The 25,640-nt window shown below is 38.8% G+C and overlaps 1 protein-coding gene across 2 annotated transcripts in view; it reads left to right on the top strand.

Moving 5' to 3' along the window:
- Positions 1-25,640, top strand: part of LOC131193367 (cyclic AMP-dependent transcription factor ATF-7) — a 133,527-nt gene that overhangs the window by 89,546 nt on the left and 18,341 nt on the right. Inside the window, exons 3-4 of one of the 2 annotated variants that reach the window (XM_058173458.1) lie at positions 15,834-15,930; positions 20,201-20,322. In XM_058173458.1, the coding sequence (XP_058029441.1) occupies positions 15,834-15,930; positions 20,201-20,322 (219 nt within the window). The remainder of the gene's footprint in view (positions 1-15,833; positions 15,931-20,200; positions 20,323-25,640) is intronic. The other variant, XM_058173459.1, reaches the window with a different exon arrangement.

Below are 25,640 nucleotides of genomic sequence, written 5' to 3'. Positions count from 1 at the left end.
TGCCTTCATCAAGGTACAACATTTACAACACAAATGATGGTCATAGGGTACAATTTAACACTTAATGATACAACACTTAATGATAATCATAGGGTACAAATAAGCAATCAGGAACTAGGGGCAGAAACAGGGGCAGCTGGCAAGCAGTCACAGTAATGTGAGCTCTTCTCTTAACAACCCATGCAGTCTTTGCTTAACAATGGCAGTCATGACTGCTGGAACTGCCATTGCTAAGCAGTACAGTCCCATGGCTTTTCAACTAATCACCAGGTGGTTTAACCACAGAGTTTCCAGTCCCATTTAGCATTATTAAATGAGGACTACCTGTTTAGATCAAGAAATGCTTCGCCAAAATGAAAACTGTCCATGTGGTTAGAATATCTAGGGAGATGTAATAATATGTGGGAATGGGAGACAGAGAAGAGCTGCAGCCAGGGGAATGGACAGATAAGAGGCATCTTAGCCCACAAAAAGTCTTCGGGTGTGGCAAACATGTCAGAAGGGATCCTCCCTAGTTTGTTGGGTTATAAAGGGACGGGGGAGAGAGATATACTTTCAGAGTTGCAAGATTCTGTTAAAGTAACCTTACAATAAAGACGAATTAGTTCATCTAGGACTGCTTCTTGTTTGGACTACCTCAGGATCCCCCTTTGCAAAATTCATAGGGCATGAATCAGGCAGCAGTCCTTCCTGATAAATTCCATTTTTATGGAACACCTTGCCTTTGGAAGTGGGTTAAAGTAGGACAATTTTTAGTGAACTTTTGTCACTAAACTTCATTTTGGTGGTCATAACCATTAATACTATTTTATAACATTTTTTTAAAAAATGCATTATATTTTGCCATCCAGAGTTTATATGGATTAGAGCAGCCTATAACTATTGTTAAACAAATAAAGAGATTCTATTCATTATTAAGGCTGCATTCCTATAGACTTTAATCTGAGATCAAACCTCTCTGTGTATTCACAGATTGCATTAAGCCAAAATTAAATAAATTTATAATCTAGTGTATGTATGCATCCAGCCAATAAGTCTTTTGGCTGACCAAGCAAAGCTATAGCCTTGGTTTGATATTACTGAGAAATAAGAACATATTGCAAATACTTTATATTATTATAGTTCATTTCACAGTAAGCCAGATGTTAAGACTAGATTTGGCATTAAATTATTATTATATACACAACAATGTAAAATCACAGCTACCAGTTGTTCAGCTGGTGTTCACCTTCATACACAAGTTCTTCCCAAGAACGTAGGATGCCATAATGTGTAGGCATAATATATTGTGAATCCAAGCAATTTGGTCTCTTGTAATTGCCTGCAATGTGCAGATTTATCAGTGCTGCTCAGGATTTTTCGGTATGGCACCCAGTATGCAGAAAACCACTGGGATCACCACAGCCGATTTATGACATAATTTTTCAGCTTTGATATTTAATATTCATTGATTAATCATTGTATATAATACTATAGCATACTTTTATTAAGCAACTCTGGGTGGAGGGGGAAAGAAAGGTTGTAGGGCTATAAAACTTTCCCAACAAAAGCAGCCTTTGTGAATTGAATTCTAGAGACCATCATTTCTATCACCCGGCATCACCCAGAATAGACTACCTGGTGTATGAGTATATTTTGGAACAATTTCTTAATACACTTTTTCAAAGTTTGTTGCCATCCTGGTGTCTCCCTTTGGGTTCCGGTTAGTATTTGTCTTACAAATCATAAATCAAGCATTGATACACTAATCAGCAGCAGCACTGTTGAAGATCATTAACAATACCATAGACCACAGGACGAATAGATACTGAATATTAGATGAAGTAAAATCTTAACTCTTCACTGAAGCTACTAGTAAAAAGCTAAAGTTAAATATATTGGACATTTAATATGTCCAACATATTTAACTTTAGCTTTTTATTAATAGTTCCAGTTCATTTAATATGAAAGCAAAAGAACCATTGACACTATTGATTGGAAGTATAGGCAAGGAAAAAAGAAGTCAACAGAAGCCTAAGTGGCTAATCCTATTATAGATGGTCCAAGCACAAGATATAAGAAACACTTGTTTATAGAAGCCCTAATAAACTAATGTCTCAACATCAGAAAAGTTAGAAAATCTGAATAGGGAAAAATTAGAGGTATCTGCATATGGCTGCCATAATATGGAAGTTAGAATTTGATATGTGATGTAGGATTTCATTCTGTAAATAATCAGTTATTTGGTCACCTCTAGTCAATTAAATTCTCTGCCGAGAAAAATAAGTGATTAAGGGTTGGTTAGTTGTTTTAAGTTTACTTTCGATCTCCAGACATGGAAATGTCAGAGATGTTTTAAGTAAGTATATCTGGGTAGAAAACTCCTAAAATGTATATATATAATTTCATAAGCTTATATTTTATTTTAAAGGAAGTTTACTATCATTTCTGAGTTACCAAGAAAAAAAATAATGTGATAGGAATTATAGTATGGCAGTTTGATGGCTGTAATTTCTTTAGTTCTTAATGTTAGAAGAATAAAAAGTTTTATTAAAATAAGAATTATATTAGTATAATAAATGCTGTTTTAATAGATGACTTCCATATTAATGCTGCTCATATATCCTCATTTACAGTTTGGGATACAAATAAATTTTATGTAAAGTGTTACCATACAATTCTCTTCCTGCGTCAATAAACTGAAAAACAAAAGCAAGATGGGGTTAATTCAAAGGACCAGAGAATTAGAATTGGATAATAAAAATAATCCTAGTAATAAAGTTTTAGAAGAGGTGAAAGAATATTAAAAGGCTTTACAAGCAGCAAAAGCCTTTAAAAATCTCAGAAGCTTTTGGGAAGCCAGAATGCATCCCCTTTTGGTTTTCAGATTTCCCGAATAAATGAAGTAGAGGGAAACAATGTCAAAAATCTCTTTAAATCCCATTTCACTTGACTACAGTTTACATTTTTGCCAGAAACCAATGTTTACTTCCAGTCCAATGGGTTTGCTTTATGACTGCTACGTTTGCTTAATGACCATCACAAAAAAGGTGATAAAATCAGGTTGTTTATGTGATGACCCACTTTAGAACTTCCACAACTTATGACCATAATTGCCAGGCTCAATTATAGCCATGAATTGTGGACTACCTGTACTTGTAGAGAGGAGGTCATTGATACATTAGGTCCACCAATCTATGAATTCCCTGTCAGGTCCTCAGTGCAGAGGTGTGTGAGTGTGTGAGTGTATTCAGACACAAGTGATGAATATTGGGACCATTCATGAGATAAATAGAATATTTACCCTATTCATGAGATAAATAGAGAAGCTGATGCCATTGTGGTTGAGAAAAATCATCTCACTAGCAGAAATCATTGCATATGGAATCCAGATTACAAAATCTTGGATATAAAATTTGGCAAGATGACTCAGGAAGCTCTGTGATCAGGAAGCTCCATGATCAGATTTTGAATCTTAATTTTTCTCATTTTAAACACTTGGTGCATAATTTGATGGTTGTTGATATGAAATGGATGTTAATAGAATCATGTTATATTGCCTTCCTTTTTTAACAGTTTAATCGGAAAATATTAAAACTATGTATAAGTAACAGCAGTGTAAATGATAATGGTATCCTTAAAGAAGCTTGGGTCTTGGTCACTAGGCAGCCATATCCATGTTGTTCATTTGGTAACAATAGGTAAAGGTAAAGGTTCCCCTCGCACATAGGTGCTAGTTGTTCCTGACTTTAGGGGGTGGTGCTCATCTCCGTTTCAAAGCTGAAAAGCCAGCGCTATCAGAAGACGTATCTGTGGTCATGTGGCCGGCATGACTCAACGCCAAAGGCGCACAGAACACTGTTACCTTCCCACCAAAGGTGGTCCCTATTTTTCTACTTGCATTTTTTACGTGCTTTCGAACTGCTAGGTTGGCAGAAACTGGGACGAGTAACAGGAGCTCACCCCATTATGCAGCACTAGGGATTTGAACCGCTGAACTGCTGACCTTTCGATCGACAAGCTCAGCGTCTTACCCACTAAGCCACCGCGTCCCTCTATTGGTAACAATAAGGCATTTTTTGGTTGCCTTATTTCAGGGAGTTTTTTTCCAGCTTCCCATTGTAGCTTACAGCTTTGGAATTTCCTAGTAGTCTCCTATCCTTAATACAAACCAGGTCCGATTCTGCTTAGTTCTTTCAAAATCTGCCAAATTCAGCTAGGTGCTGCCACCAAGTGAAGAACCTATGAATTATATAATTAGTTACAACACAGAGGTTTTGCATAGTGAAATTTAACATAGTTGTCCCTGCTACCATTTTATTTTTGATTTATTTGTAAAGCTTTAGATTATTTTCCTCAATGAATAAATGAACAGGCATAATGTTTTTGACTCATTTGTTTAATTGGTTTCTCTTTATCTAGTTTTACAGCTTGTGTGGAGAACAGGTTACATTTTAGGTCACATTTATGTAGGAATATTGAACATTCCAAAAGATTCACTAGCTTTTAAGTACCACTGTTTATGCCAGTGTCATGATACTTTCATCAATAAGTATCTAACCTATATGGACTAAATATATGTCCACTAATGAATAAGCATATGTGTAAATCAGTTATTGAAACTACTCTATGTAGTTGAATACAAAGGGGTTTGCGACCTTCTATAAGTCATAGCTATTGATGGGAGATTGCAAAATTTCTGTCATTTGCTATGACTGCCTTTTGATGCTTTCTTTATGCTGCTGTTACAGTCTTATCTTGTAACTTTATTTGGTATGTTTTTATGATTGGTCTTAGTCTGTAAACAAATGAATTGAAATGAAATTGAGAAGGGTTTTCAATGAGAGACCAACAGGAAGATATCTGAATGATTAGCTGTATTACGTTTATAGGCCATATTAATAAGTTATAATCTGGTCCAAGATCTTACTGTATTTGAATAATTATGGATCCCTTACAAGTGAGATATCAAGAGATATAAAGGTTATTTGAATAATAATACCGTCTAATATGGATATATTTAATGTTAAAAATGGGTATCTTTCAAAAATTTTATTGTTTTTGGAAAATGTACCAACACAAATGAATTGCTTAATTCAAAAAATTGCTAAAAGACTTCACTAGTCCCAGGGTTTTTTAAAAATCTAATTAAATAAATAATTGGCAAAACATAATAACCAACCAATATATCAACCAACTGCAAAAATCATATGAGAGATCTTAGTGTTATTAATATAACCAGGAATGATTTTGCTTGTTGGCTGAAAATTTTATCTGAAGGCTTGACAGCTGTTAATAAATCATGGCAAACAGCAACATTTAGTTCCTATGATCTCATATAAGAAATATCTGCAACAACACATTATAATATAGAATGCTGCTATTCAAGATTGCAGCCATAAGAATTTTCTTTCACCTTCAGGTTTTCCAGTTTTTATCAAGTGATTGTGGCTTGTGAGCATACTCAGTCTTATTGTATTAGTAGTAGGAAACCTCTACAGATTTTTATTCATCAGCAGTTTGGGATCTCTCCTTCTGATACCACTTTCGTATACGGTATATAGTTAATGTTTAATTATATGCCTAAATATCTGAAATAGAGGGAAAGCTATACCTTGAAATAAAATATTTTAACGCTATTTTTAAATGTGTTGTGTGATTTCATTTATATTGTGAGTGTATTGTCTGTTTAATATTATTGTGAGCCAGCTAGGATTATTTGGTTTAAAATAAACAGCCACTTAAGTTTCCAAATAAACCTACTTAGAAGTGGCCAGTAAATGGCCATTCAAACAATTTGTGTCCTTAAATTTCAGGATCTTGTGTGGAAAGATTACTACTTAGTCTGAAGTAAGATGTCAACAATCTTTAGTGCAATTTCTCCCATCCAACTTGATACTCTCTAAATATACTAGACTTCGCGTTTCATAATTTGCTTGATTTGGAATGACAAAATTGATCCCATGGATCTGAAGGGCTTTGGGTGGGAGAAAAATACATTAATACAAGTCTTTCCAGTTAAGATATAATACTGTTATAACACTAAAGAATGGGATGAGAATAAAATTTGAAACAAATGCAAACAGTAATTCAAAAGAATGCTATTCTGATCTATCTAAGATTTAGGCAACTGGGAAAGACTTCCAAGAGGAAAATGCAAAAAAAAAATTGGCAAGCAAAGTATAATAAATGATATACAAAAATATATTTTTATTACAGAGCCACTGGTATCTTTTTTTCAATCTCAGTGAAAATAATATATATTATTCAGTATGATTAGTGCCTCAGTAAATAACATTTATTAAAGAGTCAAAGATAAATATTTGATTTTGCATTACATCACAGAGTTGCTTTATGATTGTTCTACCCATAAATCTTGAATGATTTCTTGTTTCAAATATTACATATCATTATTTCATTTCAAACCTAGACTGTCATTTTTATCATTGTTCCATGTTTATGCAGACAAATCCATTATTTTTCACTATTTATAGTAAGTAGACTAGGTGAATGAATAAGTCATATTTATAGTAATGCCTCCATGTGTTGGATACACATTGAACATACAGTACTCACTAAATTCATACTTTAATATTTTGATTAGGTAAGAGTGGCAGGAGGTCAAAATGTGATTTTGAATTTAAAGGTGTAGGAGAGGTAACAGATGTATGGATGTATGTTAAAGAAGGAACCTGCTGTCCTTAGTACCTCAGTTTCTCATCCATTAAGCAGGGATGAAGTTTGTTGGTTAATAAGATGAAAGAATTACTGTCTGTTAGTGTAGGAGTATAGTGTAGTGTAGTGTAGGCAGTATAGAATTTATTTATTGGCCAAGTGTGATTGGACACACAAGGAATTTGTCTTGGTGCATATGCTCTCAGTGTACATAAAAGAAAAGATACGTTCATCAAGGTACAACATTTACAACACAATTGATGGTCAATATATCAATATAAATCATAAGGATTGCCAGCAACAAGTTATAGTCATACAGTCATAAGTGGAAAGAGATTGGTGATGGGAACTATGAAACGATTAATAGTAGTGCAGATTCAGTAAATAGTCTGACAGTGTTGAGGGAATTATTTGTTTAGCAGAGTGATGGCCTTCGGGAAAAAACTTTTTGTGTCTAGTTGTTCTGGTGTGCAGTGCTCTATAGCGTCGTTTTGAGGGTAGGAGTTGAAACAGTTTATGTCCAGGATGCGAGGAATCTGCAAATATTTTCATGGCCCTCTTCTTGATTCGTGCAGTATACAGGTCCTCAATGGAAGGCAGGTTGGTAGCAATTATTTTTTCTGCAGTTCTAATTATCCTCTGAAGTCTGTGTTTTTCTTGTTGGGTTGCAGAACCGAACCAGACAGTTATAGAGGTGCAAATGACAGACTCAATAATTCCTCTGTAGAATTGGATCAGCAGCTCCTTGGATGCTTGTGAGGATGCTTGTGAGCCCAGGAGTGCTAGATCCATGATGGCGAACCTATGGCATGCGTGCCACAGGTGGCACGTGGAGCCATATTGGTGGGCATGCGAGCTCAGCTCCGGCCAGCTGATTTTCGGGCCTTCTGGGCCCACTGGAAGTCGGGAAACAGGACGTTTCTAGCCTCCTGAGGGCCTCCGAGGGGGTGGGGAAGGCCCGTTTTTCGCTCTCCCCAGGCTCCTAGAAAGGGGAGAGTGAAAAACAGGCCTACCGGGCCCACCGAACCATCACATGCCAAAAGCATGGGGAGTGTGGGGGGGGTGGTCATGGGGGCATGCACGGGAGCGGGGCACATAGAATTATGGGTGTGGGCACTTGTGCACGTGGCCCCCCCTTCCTCTGCACTCCCCCCGCTTTTGGTGCGTGATGGCAAAAAGGTTAGCCATCACTATGCTAGATGCAGTAGGCTTATTCAGGCTGTTAGTCAACATGAATCATTTCCTCTGAGAAGGATGCTTGTCTGGGTCACATACTGCATATTCACATTTCTTGGACATTTGCACATTTAATAAAGAACTTTCTTGTCCTGACAACCCAGCTGCTTGTTTCTGTCTTTTTAGGTAAGCAGAACAGCTTTGATTTTTGTAATCGGCGTGGCCTGCTTTTTGAAGAGAGCGGGGGTTCTGAAATAGGAGTGATTACTGTAGTTCAGATATTGAATATGTGTAACGTTGAACATGTGTAACTCATCTTTATGCTGGTATATGGCAGCACATCAACAAAAGGAAAACTCTTTAATTCACAGTTTCATCTGGCCGTTAAGACCCACAGATTTTTTGGTATGGTGTTATTACGTAGATAATAATGTCAAAAGGAAGCCTTCTGCAGCTGTTTCTTAGAGAAATATGCCAAGAGAAGTGTGAGTCTCCCAAGTTTTCGTTTATATGTAATGCTTAGAAGTAAGCCTGCTTGACGTTTCTTTATGCGCAAAGACTTCTAGAGAAAAGTTCCATCTTTAAATATAATTTTTCTATAAGCAAAATGCAAAAACCGCGAAGAAACATTCTTGGGACTTCAGAATAACAGCCTAAATTTCCTCAGGCTCACGGCTAATGTTAGTTTGGTTTGTAATAATATTCAGGAGGAAGTGCAATATAAATGTCTAATTGATGGTGAGAGTGGTGTAAAGCTGTCAGTAGGTGATAAACATGTATTCAGCTTCTACTGAATAACCTCACGATGTATTCCTGGAGCTCAGATAGTAGCGTCTTTGTGTAATAGAGTCGGGCTGGTGAAGGCATGAGACTAGAAATGGAGAGACGATGATTTCTAGTCCTGCCTTAGGCGCAAAGGGATTGGGTGACTTTGGGCCAGTCATTCTTTCAGTCCCAGGAAGAAGTTGTTTCCAAAAACACTTGTGAAGAAAACTGCAGGGACTAGTCCAGGCAGATGAGTCAAAAATGACTCAAAGGCACAAACAAACAAAAATAAGTTACGTCTGATTTACACGAATTTGGGGTACAGCTGGTATGTGTTGGATTTTTTTCCCCAATTTATTATTACAGTTCCTTCTAAGTAAAACACCATTATATCTGCACAGTGATCATCTGGCAGATTATTTGAGCATAGAAGATCAAGTACAAAACAAAACTTAGAGCAATAAATACAAAACAATTAACAATAAAGCCCAGATCCTGCATAAAAGGACTAAATAAATATCAGCATCAATGAAAATCAATCACAATAAAAGCTCAAATTAGCGCTCTCGTGTTAAAAGCAGGCAGTAATCATCACCAGTATGGAAACAGCGGCTGAATCCTTTCCCATACACCGTATATTAACCATTTTTATTTTCTCAAAGGGCCCTGCATACATAAAGTAACACTATATTGTAGTAAATCCTATACTTTTAGATTGCTGTTTTGATTGTTATGTTGGGGAAATGAAAAGAGTACACCTGAATACAAGTTAACAGCTCTGAGAAGTAATTATCACTGGAATTATCTCTGACAGCAATATATGAACTTTACTATGAGAGTCGCTCTCTGGTTGGAATTTAATGCAGGCAAATATTGTTCAACACTAATTCTTAGTTACATTGTCATTTATGCAGGAGCAAGAAATAATAAATTAGTTTTCCTCTGAGAAAACTGAAATAGACCCCCAAGCTTGCCCTCCTGTTCAGTCTTTGTTTGAACTAATCACTGATCTGTTTGCAGCCAGGAGCTACATTTATTATTTGGCCTCTAAGGAATGTTGATATAATGGTTAAGGCATCAGGATAGAAACTAGGAGACTATGAGTTCTACTCTTGCCTTTGGCACAAAGCCAACTGGGTGACCTTGCACCAGTCTCTATCTCTCTCGGCCCTAGTAAAGAGGCAAGGACTAACCATTTCTGAAATTTTGTCAGGGAAACTGCAGGGAACAGTCTGGGCTGTCTCCAGAAGTAACCACTGACTTGAAGGCATTAAAAAAAAAGGACATGGGAGCACAATGGTGATTGGAGAGTGTTGGAGCTGAAAAATTACAACCTGCTACTTATATCTATGAGGGAATAAGGGGGTAAAAGATTGTATTAAGACAAGAAATAGTAAAAAAGGGATGGAAGGGAGAGAGGAAGAAGGAAAGAGATAGAGGAAGGAAGGAAGGAAGGAAGGAAGGAAGGAAGGAAGGAAGGAAGGAAGGAAGGAAGGGAAAGAAAGAAAGAAAGAAAGAAAGAAAGAAAGAAAGAAAGAAAGAAAGAAAGAAAGAAAGAAAGAAAGAAAGAAAGTTTGTGCTTTTCCTTGCCAAATTTTTCACAGCACTTTCTGGAAGCATTGAGGAAATGGAATGTTCTGCATTATAGGATAGCATAGCATAGCTCTAAATCGATAATGTCTTTCTAGTCCAGAAAAGAATATACATTATTGTAGGTAACATGAACTGAAAATGGCTGAAGGGATACAGACAGTAAATTGAGAGCATTGAAATTGATCAAATTTCTGAGGTAGGTGATAAGAAAAAGAAATAAAAAAGTTATTAAAGAAAATGTAATAAAATAACTTGACTGAATTTAATTCATAGAGGGAATCTATTACTGTAACTACTGTATACGTGACATTCAGCTTTCCTGGGTTGAAAACATTTATGGTCTGTCTTATGTATTTGATGTTTATAGTCATAGACTTCCCATAGCACATAAACAGGGTAAACTACATACTATTTAATTGGCCCAAATATCTCATCAGGTTTTGCAGGTCAGAAACCATAAGTTTACTATGCAACCATAAGCAAAGCAATTATTTACAGCCTGAATCGGTATTGACAATACAGTATGGCCAATTCTGCCTTCTTTCTTCTGTGGCATAGATGGCGACACCACTTAATATAGCTGATGCTAGTATAGTTTGAAAAGAAAGCACCATTCTCAGAGAGAGGAGAGTAATATTAACAAAGATTAGTTTGAGAAGTACCAGTACTGCTTTTCACACGCAGAAGCTTTATTCTAGCAAAAGATATTTATCTGTATTTCAGGCTTTCTCTTTTGGAGTATATTTCTATTGAATATATAATAGTAATTAGTGGCTTTGAATATATTCTGTTACTTGGAACCAATTCACATCCGCACATATTGAAGGAATCCCTTTAACTTCATAAGAGAGGCTTGAGAAGTGAAATAGCTTTGATGTCCTATGGTTTTCTCAAACTGAGTATTTTATATGCGGATAGAAGTGGAGAGCACATGTTTAGGGTTATCAAACCCAATGCAAACTGTGCTTTTATGTTGCATAGAAGTGAAATGCTAGCCATTGCAGTTTTCTAATATTATTATAAAATTTGGCAGAGATATTATTCCCTCAGTCCATGCCTGACAAAGCCTGTCCAAAGTTTGGAAGTGGCAAATTTGAGAGAGATTAAAAATACCAATTCTGTATTTCCAATTCCTATCCTTTTCATTTTATGTTCCATCACTTTGCCTTCTGTATGCAGACAAATGATTTAGTGCTGAAATGTTACATTTTGCCTCCAGGTTTTGGCATTAATTAGAAAGCAGCTGAATCTGTTTCGGTTTGCATGAAGCACATTGTAAAGCTACTAAAACCCTATCAAAGCTTGTAAACGTCTGCATTGTAGAACAAAGGTGTGTGTTTTCTTTTTGCAGTGCTGATATAAGGTTGCGTGGCATGAATATAAGAACAGATATCTCTTTCCCAGGTAGTTAATGCAAGGTAGGACCAGGATCAGCTCCCAAGGCAAATTCCCAGTATCAACAGAAGAGCTTCACCAACCATATGAATTCAACTGTGCCATAAATAATGCAGCAATCATACTGCATATTTTACTCCAGTTAGCAAAATATTCATATGGGTAATTACATGGTATGGAGCCTTACATTTTCTGCTGGATGTTCCTCTAACTCTGCTTGGAGCAGTGGTACAATTTAATGCTTTGATGGCTGAGTTATGATGAAAACTCTTTAGACGCCCATTCAGTTGTGAAGTACCCAACTTGCATTTATCCACAATTTACCACCTGCTCTCCCTCTGCATTACCACTACCCTTTACAACTGTTTTGGCATTCTTGATACATAAGACCAAAAGCTGAGTCTTCTCAGCCTGATAATAGGAGTGGGAAAAATACCATTTCATGTTTTTAAGCTCAATTCAAGGCATTGTAATGGCTTCTTGTTATTCCTTTTGGTCAGGAAACTATTCTCATTTCTAAACAAAGAATAATAGTTTGTTTCTGCTGCAAACACTACTTGGGTACCAGAATAGCTTTGGATTGAGAAATAAATAATAAAATGAGCAGCTGTAGCAATGTACAATAATGTACAAAGTCAATAGAAATTTTACTGAAGAGGGGAAGTTTGATAGAAAAAAGTATGCAAATATTGGTATAAAAGTATTGAATAGTACTTAGTTTGAAACAAATATTGGCCAAAAGAAGCAAAAATGAGTGTAGAAGTATGTTTCTGCCCAATTTGCTAGGTGGAAGTGAAAGTTGGATATGTGAGGGCAAATGTAAAGGGAAATTGAATAGGGGTGGAAATGAGTGAATTAAGTTTGCATGAGTAAACAGGAAAAGATAGGATCAAAATGAATGGGTGACAAATGTAGATTGAATACTGTGCAAATGTGAGTGACTAATATGAAGGAAGTCCATTGATGTGGTTTGTCTAAGAATAAACGAGGTTCAAAATCACAAAATAAATATACAGAAGAGTGAATTGCTAGACAGGCTGATTTTCCAGGAGTGCTTCCATCATGAGCTGCAGAATGCACACTGCAAATCTGGAAAGCCCATGTCCCTCCGCTTCCTCCAGTCTCCTGCCACCCCAAGCATTGCCACCCACGCAGCCTCCAACTTCACCCAGGGAGCCGTGGTGGCGCAGTGGTTAGAATGCAGTATTGCAGGCTAATTCTGCCGACTGCCAATGGTTAAATCCTGACCGGTTGACTCAGCCTTCCATCCTTCCGAGATCGGTAAAATGAGGACTCAGATTCTTGGAGGCAATGTGTGCTGATTCTGTAAACTGCTTAGAGAGGGCTGTAAAGCATTGTGAAGCGGTATATAAGTCTATTGCTATTGCCTTACACCGACAGTACTTTGCCTCACCACCTCGCTGCCCCCTCCCTGGCCAGGCCTGGCAGGCTCTCTTCCTCAGATGATGCTTTGCTACCCTGCCGCATTCACACCTGCATCCCAGGCCAGCAGCAAGAAGGAGACTGTAGGGTTATGTGAGAGAATATAAGGGATCCAAAAGGGTAGAGATGAGGTGGAGATAAGTGAGGGGGGAGGGGGCAATTCAAGCACCCCTGCAGTTGAATTTTGATCATGTGACTGTGAGAGTATTGCAGTGGCCATAACTACCAGGGACCAGTCATTATAGCTTCAAACAGTCACTGAATGAATGGTCATAAATTGAGGACTACCTATAATCTGCTTCATTCTTGTAGTAAATGAGTATGGCTTCTCAGGTATCCACTTAGAGCAGGGGTCTGCAAACTTGGCTCTTTTAAGACTTAAGCAAAGCTGGCTGAGGAACCCTGGGAGTTGAAGTCCACAAGTTTGTTTGTTTATTTATTTATTTATTTATTTATTTATTTATTTATTTATTTATTTATCGTATTTTTATACCGCTCTATCTCCCAAGGGACTCAGGGCGGTTTACAGCCAAGTAAAATATACACATAGATAAATACAAGTTAAAACCACAATTTAAAAAACTTATTAAATACGGCCGAATATTAAAACCCCAATAAAATAATAAAACCTGATTAAAAACAAATTTAAAATTTAAAAATTCTAGTCCAGTCCTGCGCAAATGAACAGATGTGTCTTAAGCTCATGGTGAAAGGTTCGAAGGTCAGGAAGTTGGCGAAGTCCTGGGGGAAGTTCGTTCCAGAGGGTGGGAGCCCCCATAGAAAAGGCCCTTCCCCTGGGCGCCGCCAGCCGGCACTGCCTGGCTGACAGCACCCTGAGGAGTCCCTCCCTGTGAGAGCGTACGGGTCGGTGAGAGGTATTCGGTAGCAGCAGACGGTCCCGTAAATAACCCGGCCCAAGTCTTAAAAGAGCCAAGTTTGCAGACCCCTGACCTAGAGCATGGGTGTCAAAGCCGCGGCGTCACATTGCCCTCACGTGATATTTCACAGTGTTTTTCCCATTCACAGAGATGGGGTGGACGTGGCCTGCGCGTGATGCATCCGGCCCGCAGGCCGCTAGTTTGACACCCCTGACCTAGAGCATACATGCAGAATTGGGAGTAAAGCATGGATCCTGATTTTTAGCTCACAAGGGAAGAACTGCTTTTAATACTTGCATGGCTAATAATACCCTTTTACTTCGCTTTGAGCATATCTATGGCTGGACTAGAATTTTTTAAAAAGCATTCCAGAAAACAGCAGCAGCAGTGAACTGCTTCTGGAGCATTGTCAGAAGAGACAAAAAGATGCATTGTCAAGAGAGAGACGGTTACAGTCACTGAGTTTAACTCAGAAGCATTTTTTTTTCCTTTTCAGAATCTAGAACAGAAAGAATATGTAATAAATGGGACATTGGAATATAGTTTCAGTTTGGTGTGGGGTTACTAGTTTGTTCTGAGTAGCCTCAGGATGAAATACAGGTAATCCTTGATGTACAACTGTTCGTTTAGTGGCCGTTCAAAGTTACAGCGGCAATGAAAACAGTGGCTTACGACTGTTTTCTACAGTTATGACCTTTGCCGTATCCCCATGATCGTGCTTGGCAATTGGTTCAAATTTATGACAGTCCCTGGGTTACGTGATCACCTTTTGTGACCTGACATAAAATGGGGCAAAACTCACTTAACAAATGTCTCAGAACAGAAATTTTGGGTTCAACTGTGGTCGTAAAATTGAGGACCATCTGTACAGTACTTATTTGTCCTGGCACTTGATAGTTATGGAACAACTACTCTGTAGAGCTGTGGTGAAGATGGCATTTTAAGTTTTATCAACTAAGTAAAAATAACAAAACATTTTTTTTTCTTTTGAAACAAGAAAACTGCTGGTTTTTGTGCCTTTACTCTAGTAGGAAATGGAATACAATATACGATATCTTTCTCTAACTAAGATAGCTGTTGTTTGTTTTCTTTCTTCAGTTCTGCAGAATGAACTGTTTTTACAGAATTTCGGCGGTTAAATGCAGACAATTAATCAACATTTTTAAATTGCTTAGAAGCCCTAGCGGGACTATATGATACATCCTTGTAGCCTTGAGGCCTTGGCAGGGGAGGATGTCCATGTTTGCTACCAAGGTCCCGGAGACCAGCTATGCTTAATCCCTTCTTGTAATCACGCTGCAGGTGCAGCATAGCATATTCTGGCACACAAGATATGCAGGCCATTATTCACTGGGAGCAATGATTGAGTTGCTGCATTTCTCTGTGTTTGCATCCATTAGAATAAAGATCTTGGGCCAGCTTAGTTCTGTCGTGTTTCATAAACGGCGGGATCAAATCACCTTGTAGATGCCAGCTCTGTTTGGCACAACTCAAACCATTAGCTGGTCCTTCCCACCCCCTCCATTGCCAGTAGTAAATAATTTCTCTCTCCATTAGTCAATAACAAAATTGACACATTTTGCAGGGTACTGCAGAGAAAGCAATAGACGTTTCTTAGTTGAGTTGCAGTAACTACACCCTGTTGCCTCCCCCCACTTTTAAAATTTTGATTATTAAATCCATTTCCTTCTGTTAGCTGAGAGCGCTGCATGTTATGATTCTCCTCTCTCTCTCCCCCCCCCCACTTCAATTTAGAGAGATTGTGTTTGCACAGCACTTCTCTCACAATCTGTCATGCTCTGTTTTGTTTAGCACACACTTTAGAGGTTTTATTACAGCCTCTGTCTTAGGGCCTTTCTTTCCCAACCCGAATCCTGCTGCAGAATGTAAAATTGTAGGATAAAAATGCATGTACTTGTCTCATTCCAGAGATTTACCAATGAAGACCACCTGGCTGTTCATAAACTCAAGCATGAGATGACATTGAAATTTGGTCCTTCCAGAACAGATTCCGTCATCATAGCAGGTATGCACCGTGTTCCAGATCAGTTTAAAGGGAAATGGTTAATACAGCCCATTGTAAGATTGATAGTAGGAGCTGGATGTACTAGGTATTATTTGTTCCATCTGTTTTGCAGACATCAGTTAATCAAAGAAGGAAGGAAGGAAGGAAGGAAGGAAGGAAGGAAGGAAGGAAGGAAGGAAGGAAGGAAGGAAGGAAGGAAGACAGAAAGACAGGCTACTGAATAGATCTCTGCATTTTTATGTATTACAGAAGTATCAGATGCTGTGCCTTAAAAGTGAAAGATTTAGACAGTTCTTTAGTACGTCTTGTGTAATTTCAGAATGACAAACAATCATTTACAGCCCAGCTTCCTTTTCTACTCCCAGGCATCAGTTTTCTTAAGTGTTACGTGATCACTTAATACATTTGAAACTCATCTAGTACTTTGCTGGGAAGATGTTTGCAAAGCCGAGACTAATCTCTCCCAATATGCACAGGTTTGAGGAAAATATTCCTGGCAGTCTAGCAGCAGGCCATGTAACACAGAGAAAGCCACAGAGCATTCTTCCTCTCTTCTATCAATTGTATTTGGGATATTTTAAAAACAAGACTGACAGGCTACAGATCTTGTAAGATCTTTATAACCAGATCTTGATTATAAAGTTTCAAACGGAGAAGAAAAATCCTTCCAAGACATCTCTCTCTGTCCCGTGTTTGCTGAAAATGTAGGAAGTTCTCAACATACCTGAAGAGTGCTAGAAGGAGGAAAACCGCTTCAGTTAAAAAGTTATTTCCTTTATACACAGGCTGTCCTTGCATATTTTGGTTCCTTCATCTGCATCCCCGGATTCTTCTGCTACTGCAGCTTTGACAAGAAAAAGTGCTTTCATTCTTGCTTAAAATAAAAATATTGAAAGCCATTCTAACTAGTTTGAGTCCATGAATATACTTGTAGTAAGTCAAAACTTATAAGCCAATATTGTTTCCTCTGACTGGCAGACGTACTGTAAGATCTGAAATGGGGGATTTATTTATTTTTTTGCCATAATCTCCCTGGTCCTTTTTTAAAATTTTGTTTTACTATAATCATTTTGAAGCATTATATAAGAAGAACTACAGGTAGTCCTCAACTTATAACCATTATTGGGATCTTACGTCCCTAACAATGTAGTTATTAAGAGACTCATGGCCAATTTTATGGCCTTTTTGCGTCAGCCGTTAAGCAAATCACATGGTCATTAAGCAAATCCAGCTTCCCCCATGAACTTTGCTTGTTCGAAGCTTCCTGGGAAGATTGCAAATAGCGATCACATGATCCCAGGATGCTGCAAATGTCGTGAATACATGCCAATTGCCAAGGGCCAAAATTTTGATCATGTGACCCAGGGGACGTTGCAGCTGTCATCAGTGCAAGGACCTGTTGTAAGTCATTTTTTTTCAGTGCCTTCATAACTTCAAATGGTCATTAAATGAATGGTTGTAAGTCAGTTTTGTGGGGTTTGCTAACCATACTTAGTCTGATCAATTTTTTAATAAGTTCTAATCATAATAGAAAGCATGCTTTGGGGGCTTATTTTTTCCTCATGTATGAAGGGATTGCTGGGCACATACTGTAGAAGAGGATAAGAGCATTCGGGCTGGACAAAGGAGAGTGTCCAGTAAATACCTAATAGTCAATTACAAAAAATCTATATATATGTATAGTTCTTTAACACTGATGTCTACCAGGTTGTGTGTTGTGATACACACAGTGACTGTTTCACAGAATTGCTTGTCATTGATTCCTATAGAACTGCAGAAAAAACATAGAACATAGAACTGCAAAAAACATAGAACATAGAACTGCAGAAAAAAAACAATTGCTATCAACCTGCCTTCCATTGAGGACCTGTATGCTGCACGGGTCAAAGAGAGGGCTGTGAAAATATTTACAGACCCCTCACATCCCGGACATAATTTGTTTCAACTTCTACCCTCAAAATGACGTTATAGAGCACTGCACACCAGAACAACTAGACACAAGGACAGTTTTTCCCCATATGCCATCACTCTGCTAAACAACTAATTCCCTCAACACTGTCAAACTATTGACTAAGACTGTATTACTTCATCCTTCCTAATACCTGTCTCCTTCTACTTATGACTATAACCTTGTTGCTTGTATCTTTACAATTTATATTGCTTTATTTAGTTTCCTAGTATGATTTTGATTGCTTATTTAGTATCCTATGACTCACTAAGTGTTATGTCTTACGATTCTTGATTAATGTATTTTTTATGTACACTGAGAGCTTATGCATGGAAGACAAATTCCTTGTGTGCCCAATCATACTTGGCCAATAAAGAATTCTATTCTCTTGTTGCAGCTTTTGATTAAGTAGATGAATCACTCAAAGCTCCTGTTTTGCCTTTGCAGACATCAATTCATGCATGCCTCCCTCTAGCATTGACAGCAAATCAAGTTTCTGTCTCCACCACCAAATAACATAAAGTACAAATAAAAGATTCTCCTGAGATCTGGGGCTTGCTCATATCAGCCAGCCTATTAAAATATCCCAACAAGAGGTGGGAACAGTGGGCCAAAATCCAAGTCAGAATATATCCCATTCTTCTGTGGCTGGATGGATGTAGCATGTCCAGTTTCATTTAAAAAGTTGTGGGGGAGGGGGAGATTCTAAAAATTCAAAATACTGAGCTAGATTCAGAGGCCAAGCATTAATGGCTTCAGTGCTTTATACGCAGTTCTCTTTTCTTCTGTATAATGAGCAGAAGCAAAAGAAGAAAACACATTCAAGCATGCAGAGTTCAAATCGTAAAACATATCCCATTTGACACCGAACATGTTTAAAATTTTATTTTACTGCATCATATACAGTGGTATCTCGGTACACATTGCTAATTGGTGTGACAAGTATTAAAAAAGGACAAGTCCCAAACAAACCACATGACTTATCACATGACTTTTTCTTTCAGCTGGGAATATTTTTTCTGTCTGTCCATTTTCTTATGTCCATGACCTTTCCAGCATGGCCAGCTTCCTTCCTGTCTGTTCTCAGCAGCCATTCCCCTCTTCCTAATGCTGTGCATAGAGTACTAAACAAACACCAAGTACTGGAAAACATTTTTGCATCAAAATGTGTCAAGTAAATTTGACAAGTTTTGAAGCAGTACCAAGGTACCAACTGTAAATGTAAACCCTGCAAGTAAATCTTAAATGTAAAGTTTAATGTTAAATGTAAAGTTTAATGTTTAAATGTAAACCCTGCAAGTAAATGCAGAAGCAGAAATGAAAAAGCTGATGTTCATGTTAACCAGTATGCTTTTTGAAATGTTGCTCCTTCAGTGGCTTTTCTGCATCTAGCAAAATTCTAGCAGGAGGCAGCCAAGCAGGGAAGGTTTTTGTAAATTGGGAAAGAGAACTGGCTCTCTTCTTTTTAGGCCATTGGTATGATACAGCTGGAAAGGAAGAGCAAGATGAGAAGGAAGTTCTGAGAGGGATAAGAGCAGACGTTCCCCGCAGAGATAAGAGATTCTCATTCTCTCTCTCCCTCTCTCCCCTCCCTCTCTCTTTTTCTTATTAGAAGAAAGAATTGAAGCTCTTCATAAACAGGATGTTCTTTTCATGTCTCACTCTTTGGATGATAGAGATTCCTTATTCTTTCCTCATTCTTCTTGATATTTTTAGAAGCATCTATACATGCACACTGAGGCATCTTCCTGAGATCCTCTGAAGCAGAACTTCATATCCCAGCACCATCCAGAGCAGTACAATGTCTTGGGGTTTCATATGCTCCTACTGTAAGATCTCTCCCTCCTATTATGATATAGCCAATCTGCATTTGCTATTTCTAAACTATCCTGCCCTAATCTTTTAAAATGCCCTCATTCGTTCCTGCCTTCAGGTCTTGACCAGCCCCTCCTACTTCCTACTGCATTACAGTCCTCCAAAACTGCAATTCATTTATACATATGTTTTCCTATCTCTGTTACAGATTCAATATCACATACCATTGTAAAATACATAGAATACTGTTTTATATTAATACATGGCTGAAACATTTTCTGCCCAAATGTGCTCTGCACAGGACAGGAGGAGGATGAAGAACACACACACATACAGACACACACAGAGACATAAGTATCTGAATAACGGAATCCAAACTTTCTAGCACGATAACTGCATTTGTTACAAAACTGTGCTATAAATTAATATCCTGGCTGCACATTCTGTGGGATGAATCAGGGACTTCAATCACATATTTCTTACTGCCTTTTTCTCTCCTTTGCCAAGTAGATCAAACTCCAACACCAACGCGTTTTCTGAAGAATTGTGAGGAAGTTGGTCTCTTCAACGAGTTGGCGAGCTCATTTGAACATGAATTCAAGAAAGCCTCAGAAGACGATGAGAAAAAGGCAAGAGGCAAAGTTCTTTGTTCTTACTAAACTAAAGTGACGAGCAACGTGAGGGTCCTCATCTGTATCAAGAAATATTGCCAGCTCAGGGAGAATTTAGGTTTTGTTAGGCAAGGAGCCACACTTAACCATGGAGAGGGCAACTAACAAGGCAAAGTCGGCGGCCTGTGTCATGCATGTAAAGTAGTGCTTAAAAGTATGTGAATTATTTTGAATTTTTGGTATTTCTGCATAAATATGACTTAAAACATCTGTTTTCCACACATGTCCTAAAATAGGGGATGGGGAGAAAACCCAATTAAACAAATAAGTTGGAAACATTATACTTGTTTCTTTATTTATTGAGGAAAATGATCCAAAGCTACATATTTGTCTATGACATGGTCCTCAACCTTTCCAGCTTTGAGGACAAGCGGGTGGGGGAGGAGAGGGAATGACGGTTCCACACAAGCAGGCGCACAAATGGAGCTTTGCGCGCACGTGCCTGCCGCTTCCATGACCCACTTCCGGACAGGCCACAGCCCAGTACTGGGCCGCAGCTTGGGGTTTGGGGACCCTTGGTCTATGGGGTAGGTAGCTATGGGCATCCCTAGAATGAAACGTGCTGCACCTCTGCTCCATGAGCTACATTGCTAGTTTGCTTCCAGGTTCAATGCAAGGCGTTGGTTTTGTCCTTTAAAGCAGCGGTCCCCAACCTTTGCGGCTTGGTAGCCCAGCAGTGGGGAAAGGGGGCCATGCAAGCATGCAAGCCTGTGCACATGCACCCTCCTCCACCGCTTGTGCAGGTTGGGCTGCACTCTTACCCACCGCTCGTGTGGCCCGGTTGTGAATAGGTCACGGCCCAGTGGTGGGCCGTAGCTGGGGGCTTAAAACCCTACATGGCATAGGATCAGGGTATTTGAGGGACCGCTTCTTCCCAGTCAGATCTACCTCCCCCATCAGGTCAGGCAGGAAGGGCATATCTGCTAAGAAGTTCCATCTGACAGCACCAGGAGAAGAGCCTTTTCTGACATAATACCAATCCCTTGGAACACCATCTCTCCTGAGGTGAGAATAGCCCCAACCGTATTTGGCCTTCCAGAGATATCTCAATATGTGTCTTTTTCCAGTAGGCCTGGGGATCCCTTAGGATCAGGAGCTTGCAAGATGTCTCTCTTTTTGTCTGGGTTTTTAAACAGTCTCCCATGTCCCTTATTCGTAGGATAATAAGGTGTGTTTTTATTATTTTGCTTTTGGTATACACCGCCCAGTCACATTTGTGAGATGGCAACTATATATATTTGACAAACCAAGAGATATTTTTTTTTGTTTTGTTTACATTTATATCCCGCCCTTCTCCAAAGACTCAGGGCGGCTTACAGTGTGTAAGGCAATAGTCTCATTCTATTTGTATATTTACAAAGTCAACTTATTGCCCCCCCAACAATCTGGGTCCTCATTTTACCTACCTTATAAAGGATGGAAGGCTGAGTCAACCTTGGACCTGGTGCGACTAGAACCTGCAGTAATTGTGTAATTACTGTACAGTGTGTAAGGCAATAGTCTCATTCTATTTGTATATTTACAAAGTCAACTTATTGCCCCCCCAACAATCTGAGTCCTCATTTTACCTACCTTATAAAGGATGGAAGGCTGAGTCAACCTTGGACCTGGTGGGACTAGAACCTGCAGTAATTGCAGGCAGCTGTGTTTTAATAACAGGCTTCTTACAGCCTGAGCCCTTTATTAAATAATTAACCCAAGAAAGGCTTCATAGAGTGGCACTACTTATTCAAAACTTTCCCAAAATACCAGAAACTCAAACGTGGATCTCTGGGCAGCACAGTCCTGTCAAGAGTTTTTCATGAGGTCAGAATTTTCAATCTCTCTCTTTCTCTGAGGGGAGAACTTGATCAATTAATGTTGGCTAACAATAATATGTATAATTAGTATTATTAACAACGTATGGTAGTCGTTGCTTACTGATCATTCATTCAGCAACCATTTAAAGTTGGATGAATGGTATTTACGATCAATATTCAAAGTTCTGGCTGTCACCGCGCCCCAGAGTCATGTGATCACAATAGGGGCACTGGCAATTGGCTTGTACTTATGACAGTTGCAGTAACCCACAGTCACGTGAACAACATTTGTGTCCTTTCCTGCTACCTTCCCACTAGCTAGGTCAATGGGGAAGCCAGCAGGGAAGGTTACAAATCACAGTCACATGAAATCTTTGCTTAACAATCCTCAGGGTCATCATCTCCCACTTAATGACCCACATGTGGGGTTTACAATGGGGTTACAACCTTTGACAGCAGCCAGAACTGTCCGGCTTGTCTTTGCTAAGTGATATAGTCATCTGATAATTATTCTTTATGACCACATCACTTTCCCAATCAGTGTAACCTGAGAATTAGCTATATGTGAAAAGCTCACTTAGCTATGCCATCTACTGTAGTCACGTAGTCATTTATTGAAGTCACTAGCTAGGTATGTGTGTATTGTTTGCTTGTTTTTTTTTTAATAACAGTATGCCATGGTCGTTTTCTGGGATATTGTTCCAAATTCCTAATCTACTTTAGAGCTCTGGGATTTCCTGGTGGCCTACAGATTAACACAAATGAGGTCCCAATCTGTTTTGCTTTCTGAAAATCAGACAAGATCTGCTGGATGCTGCCACCTGCTATAACACTCCATCTTAGGCATTTGTTTGATTTAAGATAAGATCTAAAGGAGAGGGGAAAAATTGTATTGCCTCAGTGCTGCTTTGTATCCCAGCCATAGCTAAAGTCAGATTTAATGGAACCCCGTTAGTACAGTAATGAAAGAAATGTTGAAAAATAGATTTCATGAATTCATAATTTAAAATGAGCTTTTCCCAAAGCATTGGAAGGGGATGCTTGGCTGAGAACATACATATATATGTATGTTTTATTCTTCATATTTTTCTTGATTAAATCATCTGTATCTTATTCTGCTCTTGGAAGAGGTATCCAAAAGCTGTTTGCGTGAGTTGGCACTTTCCCTCCCTCTTTCTCTAATAAACCTTAAAACAGGGAGCATTCAAATTGAATTATTTATTAAATAAGAATTTAAAATAGGATTAGGCCAGCCAGAACAAGACACTAAGCAACCCTTGATCTCTTTGTATCTCATATTATGTTTTTTAATATAAATAAACCGCCACAGGTCTCTTAATGAAATCCTCATCTTACCCGCTAAATTGCTGCCTTGCTGTTCCCACTGAGCCATTCCTTTATGTCTATCTGGGTTCCTTGTCTTTTAAAAATTGTGTGGCAGCCTGGAATCTTAATTTTAGCTTTTAATTTGAAGTTTTGTTTTATAGCCAAACACTTTATGTGTTTAGACCACCCATGGTCCTATTGCCGGACTTTTTAAAATAGCTACCACTGCGACTCTTAATTTGGTGGAGTTTGTCTCCCCTTCCTCCTAGTTAAATATATGACTCAGCCTTAATATTTCTAACGTCTGCAAGAGCCTGCAGCAGTTCCAAGCCTGGCTAGTTTCATGCAGGCTGAAGGAATTACTCCTCTAAGAATAGAGCTGCCTGGATTGTTAATTCCAGCTGGTTTCCTATTTAGAAAACTTGGCGGATTTTGCCTGCCACATTCATGGGATACTTTAAACACTTAGCTAAATCGAGTCCAGTTGCTGGTGGTAGTTTTACTTTGCGGATGTATGTAAATTGATAGGGGAGGGTGGGTGTTGCTTCTTCTGGGTAGTTCCAGCTAAGAGATGTTGATGCTCTTTATAGTTGAAAAAGATTGGGGTATTTCCAGACGGATGGGTGACTCATCTCCTGGGTCAAGGCGAGTCATATGGAGAAGCTCCATATTCATTCATTCATCAGTGCCGAGACCTCTTTTTTAAAGAGGTCTCAGCTGCAGGTCCAGTCCTTGTTTTTAGTCTTTATGCCATATGAAAAGGGTGGATGGCACCTCCATTTTATCTTACAGCAACCCAATAAACTGATTTCTTCTGAAAAATAGTAGCCAGTTCAGCTGTTTCTCAGATACCTGCTGTTTCTCACAGAGAACTTAATGCTTCATGATGAATGTTGTCAGCAATGATTCGTCTTCCGAATGGTTCCCTAATTATGTTTTTTGCGTATCCTCAGCCTAAAGATGCTGATTGGGAATCCTGGATGCTTTGGAAGCTCCACTTCTTTAAAGTGAGCAATTTAACAGCTTAAAAAAAAATTGGAGAAGCTCCAGTTCTTTTAATTTAGTTTCAAATCACCTCATTAAGTTGGTAGATGAGCAGAACTGAGGCATCATCCTTCAAGAGGGGTTAAATGTGACCCTTCTGTTGCTTATCCTCATATGAGATTGGAGTCATACTCTACTTTTAAAATATGACATTCATGGTTTCTCAGGAGTCACTAGAAATTAAGAAGCTTGTAATTACTTACAGAGGTATTAGCCTGGTTCTTAAGGTAATCAATGTTAATAACTGACTTTGAGCTTCAGTACTTTGGACACCCACTTGGGTGTCATCATCCACGGTGATGGCCAGTTTCTTTTATTTCTACAGAAATTTTTCAGTTACAGGATTAGTAAAGCAAATGGGAAAGTTCAGTGGTAGAACATGTGTTTTGCATGCAAACCATCAAAATCTGAATGCTTGGAATCAATCAGTTTTTTCAGAAAGTTAAAAGGCGTTATCTAGCAGCCTTAGAGAAAACCTCCCCTTGAATAGTGGGAAAACACTTAAAGTTATAATTTTTCTCTAAGATGATGCTCACTGATTATATTAGGAGTGTATCTCCCTAAATTACTAGCTAAAATTATTTATAGCCCCAATATCTCTAGAGCAGTGCCCCCTAACCTTTTGGGCACCAGGGACCGGTTCCATGGAGAAAGGTTTTTCTACAGACTGGAGGGGGAATGGTTTTGCATCCCACGGATGGGGCTTCGCTTGTTTGTGCGACCCAGTTGCTGGCATGCCACGGATCAGTACTGGTCCATGGATCGGGAGTTAGTGGCCCCTGCTCTAGAGGGTACCTGGTTAGAGAGGATTGAACTGGAACATACTGGGCCTGTGTTAAACAAATAAGAAGCTAAAGGAGAAACAACCAGGTGGGATTGCCTCCCACCGACCCGTGCGCTCTCACAGGGAGGGACTCCTTAGGGTGCCGTCGGCCAGGCAGTGCCGACTGGTGACACCCAGAGGGAGAGCCTTTTCTGTGAGGGCTCCCACCCTCTGGAACGAACTTCCCCCAGGTCTTCGTCAACTTTCTGATCTTCGAATCTTTCGCCGCGAGTTTAAGACACATCTATTTATTTGCGCAGGACTGGACTAGAATTTTAAATTTT

This window comes from Ahaetulla prasina, chromosome 2 (assembly GCF_028640845.1).
Source record: "Ahaetulla prasina isolate Xishuangbanna chromosome 2, ASM2864084v1, whole genome shotgun sequence".
In the NCBI taxonomy this organism is placed as follows: domain Eukaryota; kingdom Metazoa; phylum Chordata; class Lepidosauria; order Squamata; family Colubridae; genus Ahaetulla; species Ahaetulla prasina.
The sequence above is the reverse complement of the archived record's forward strand: the minus strand, read 5'-3'. Positions and strand labels throughout refer to the sequence as shown.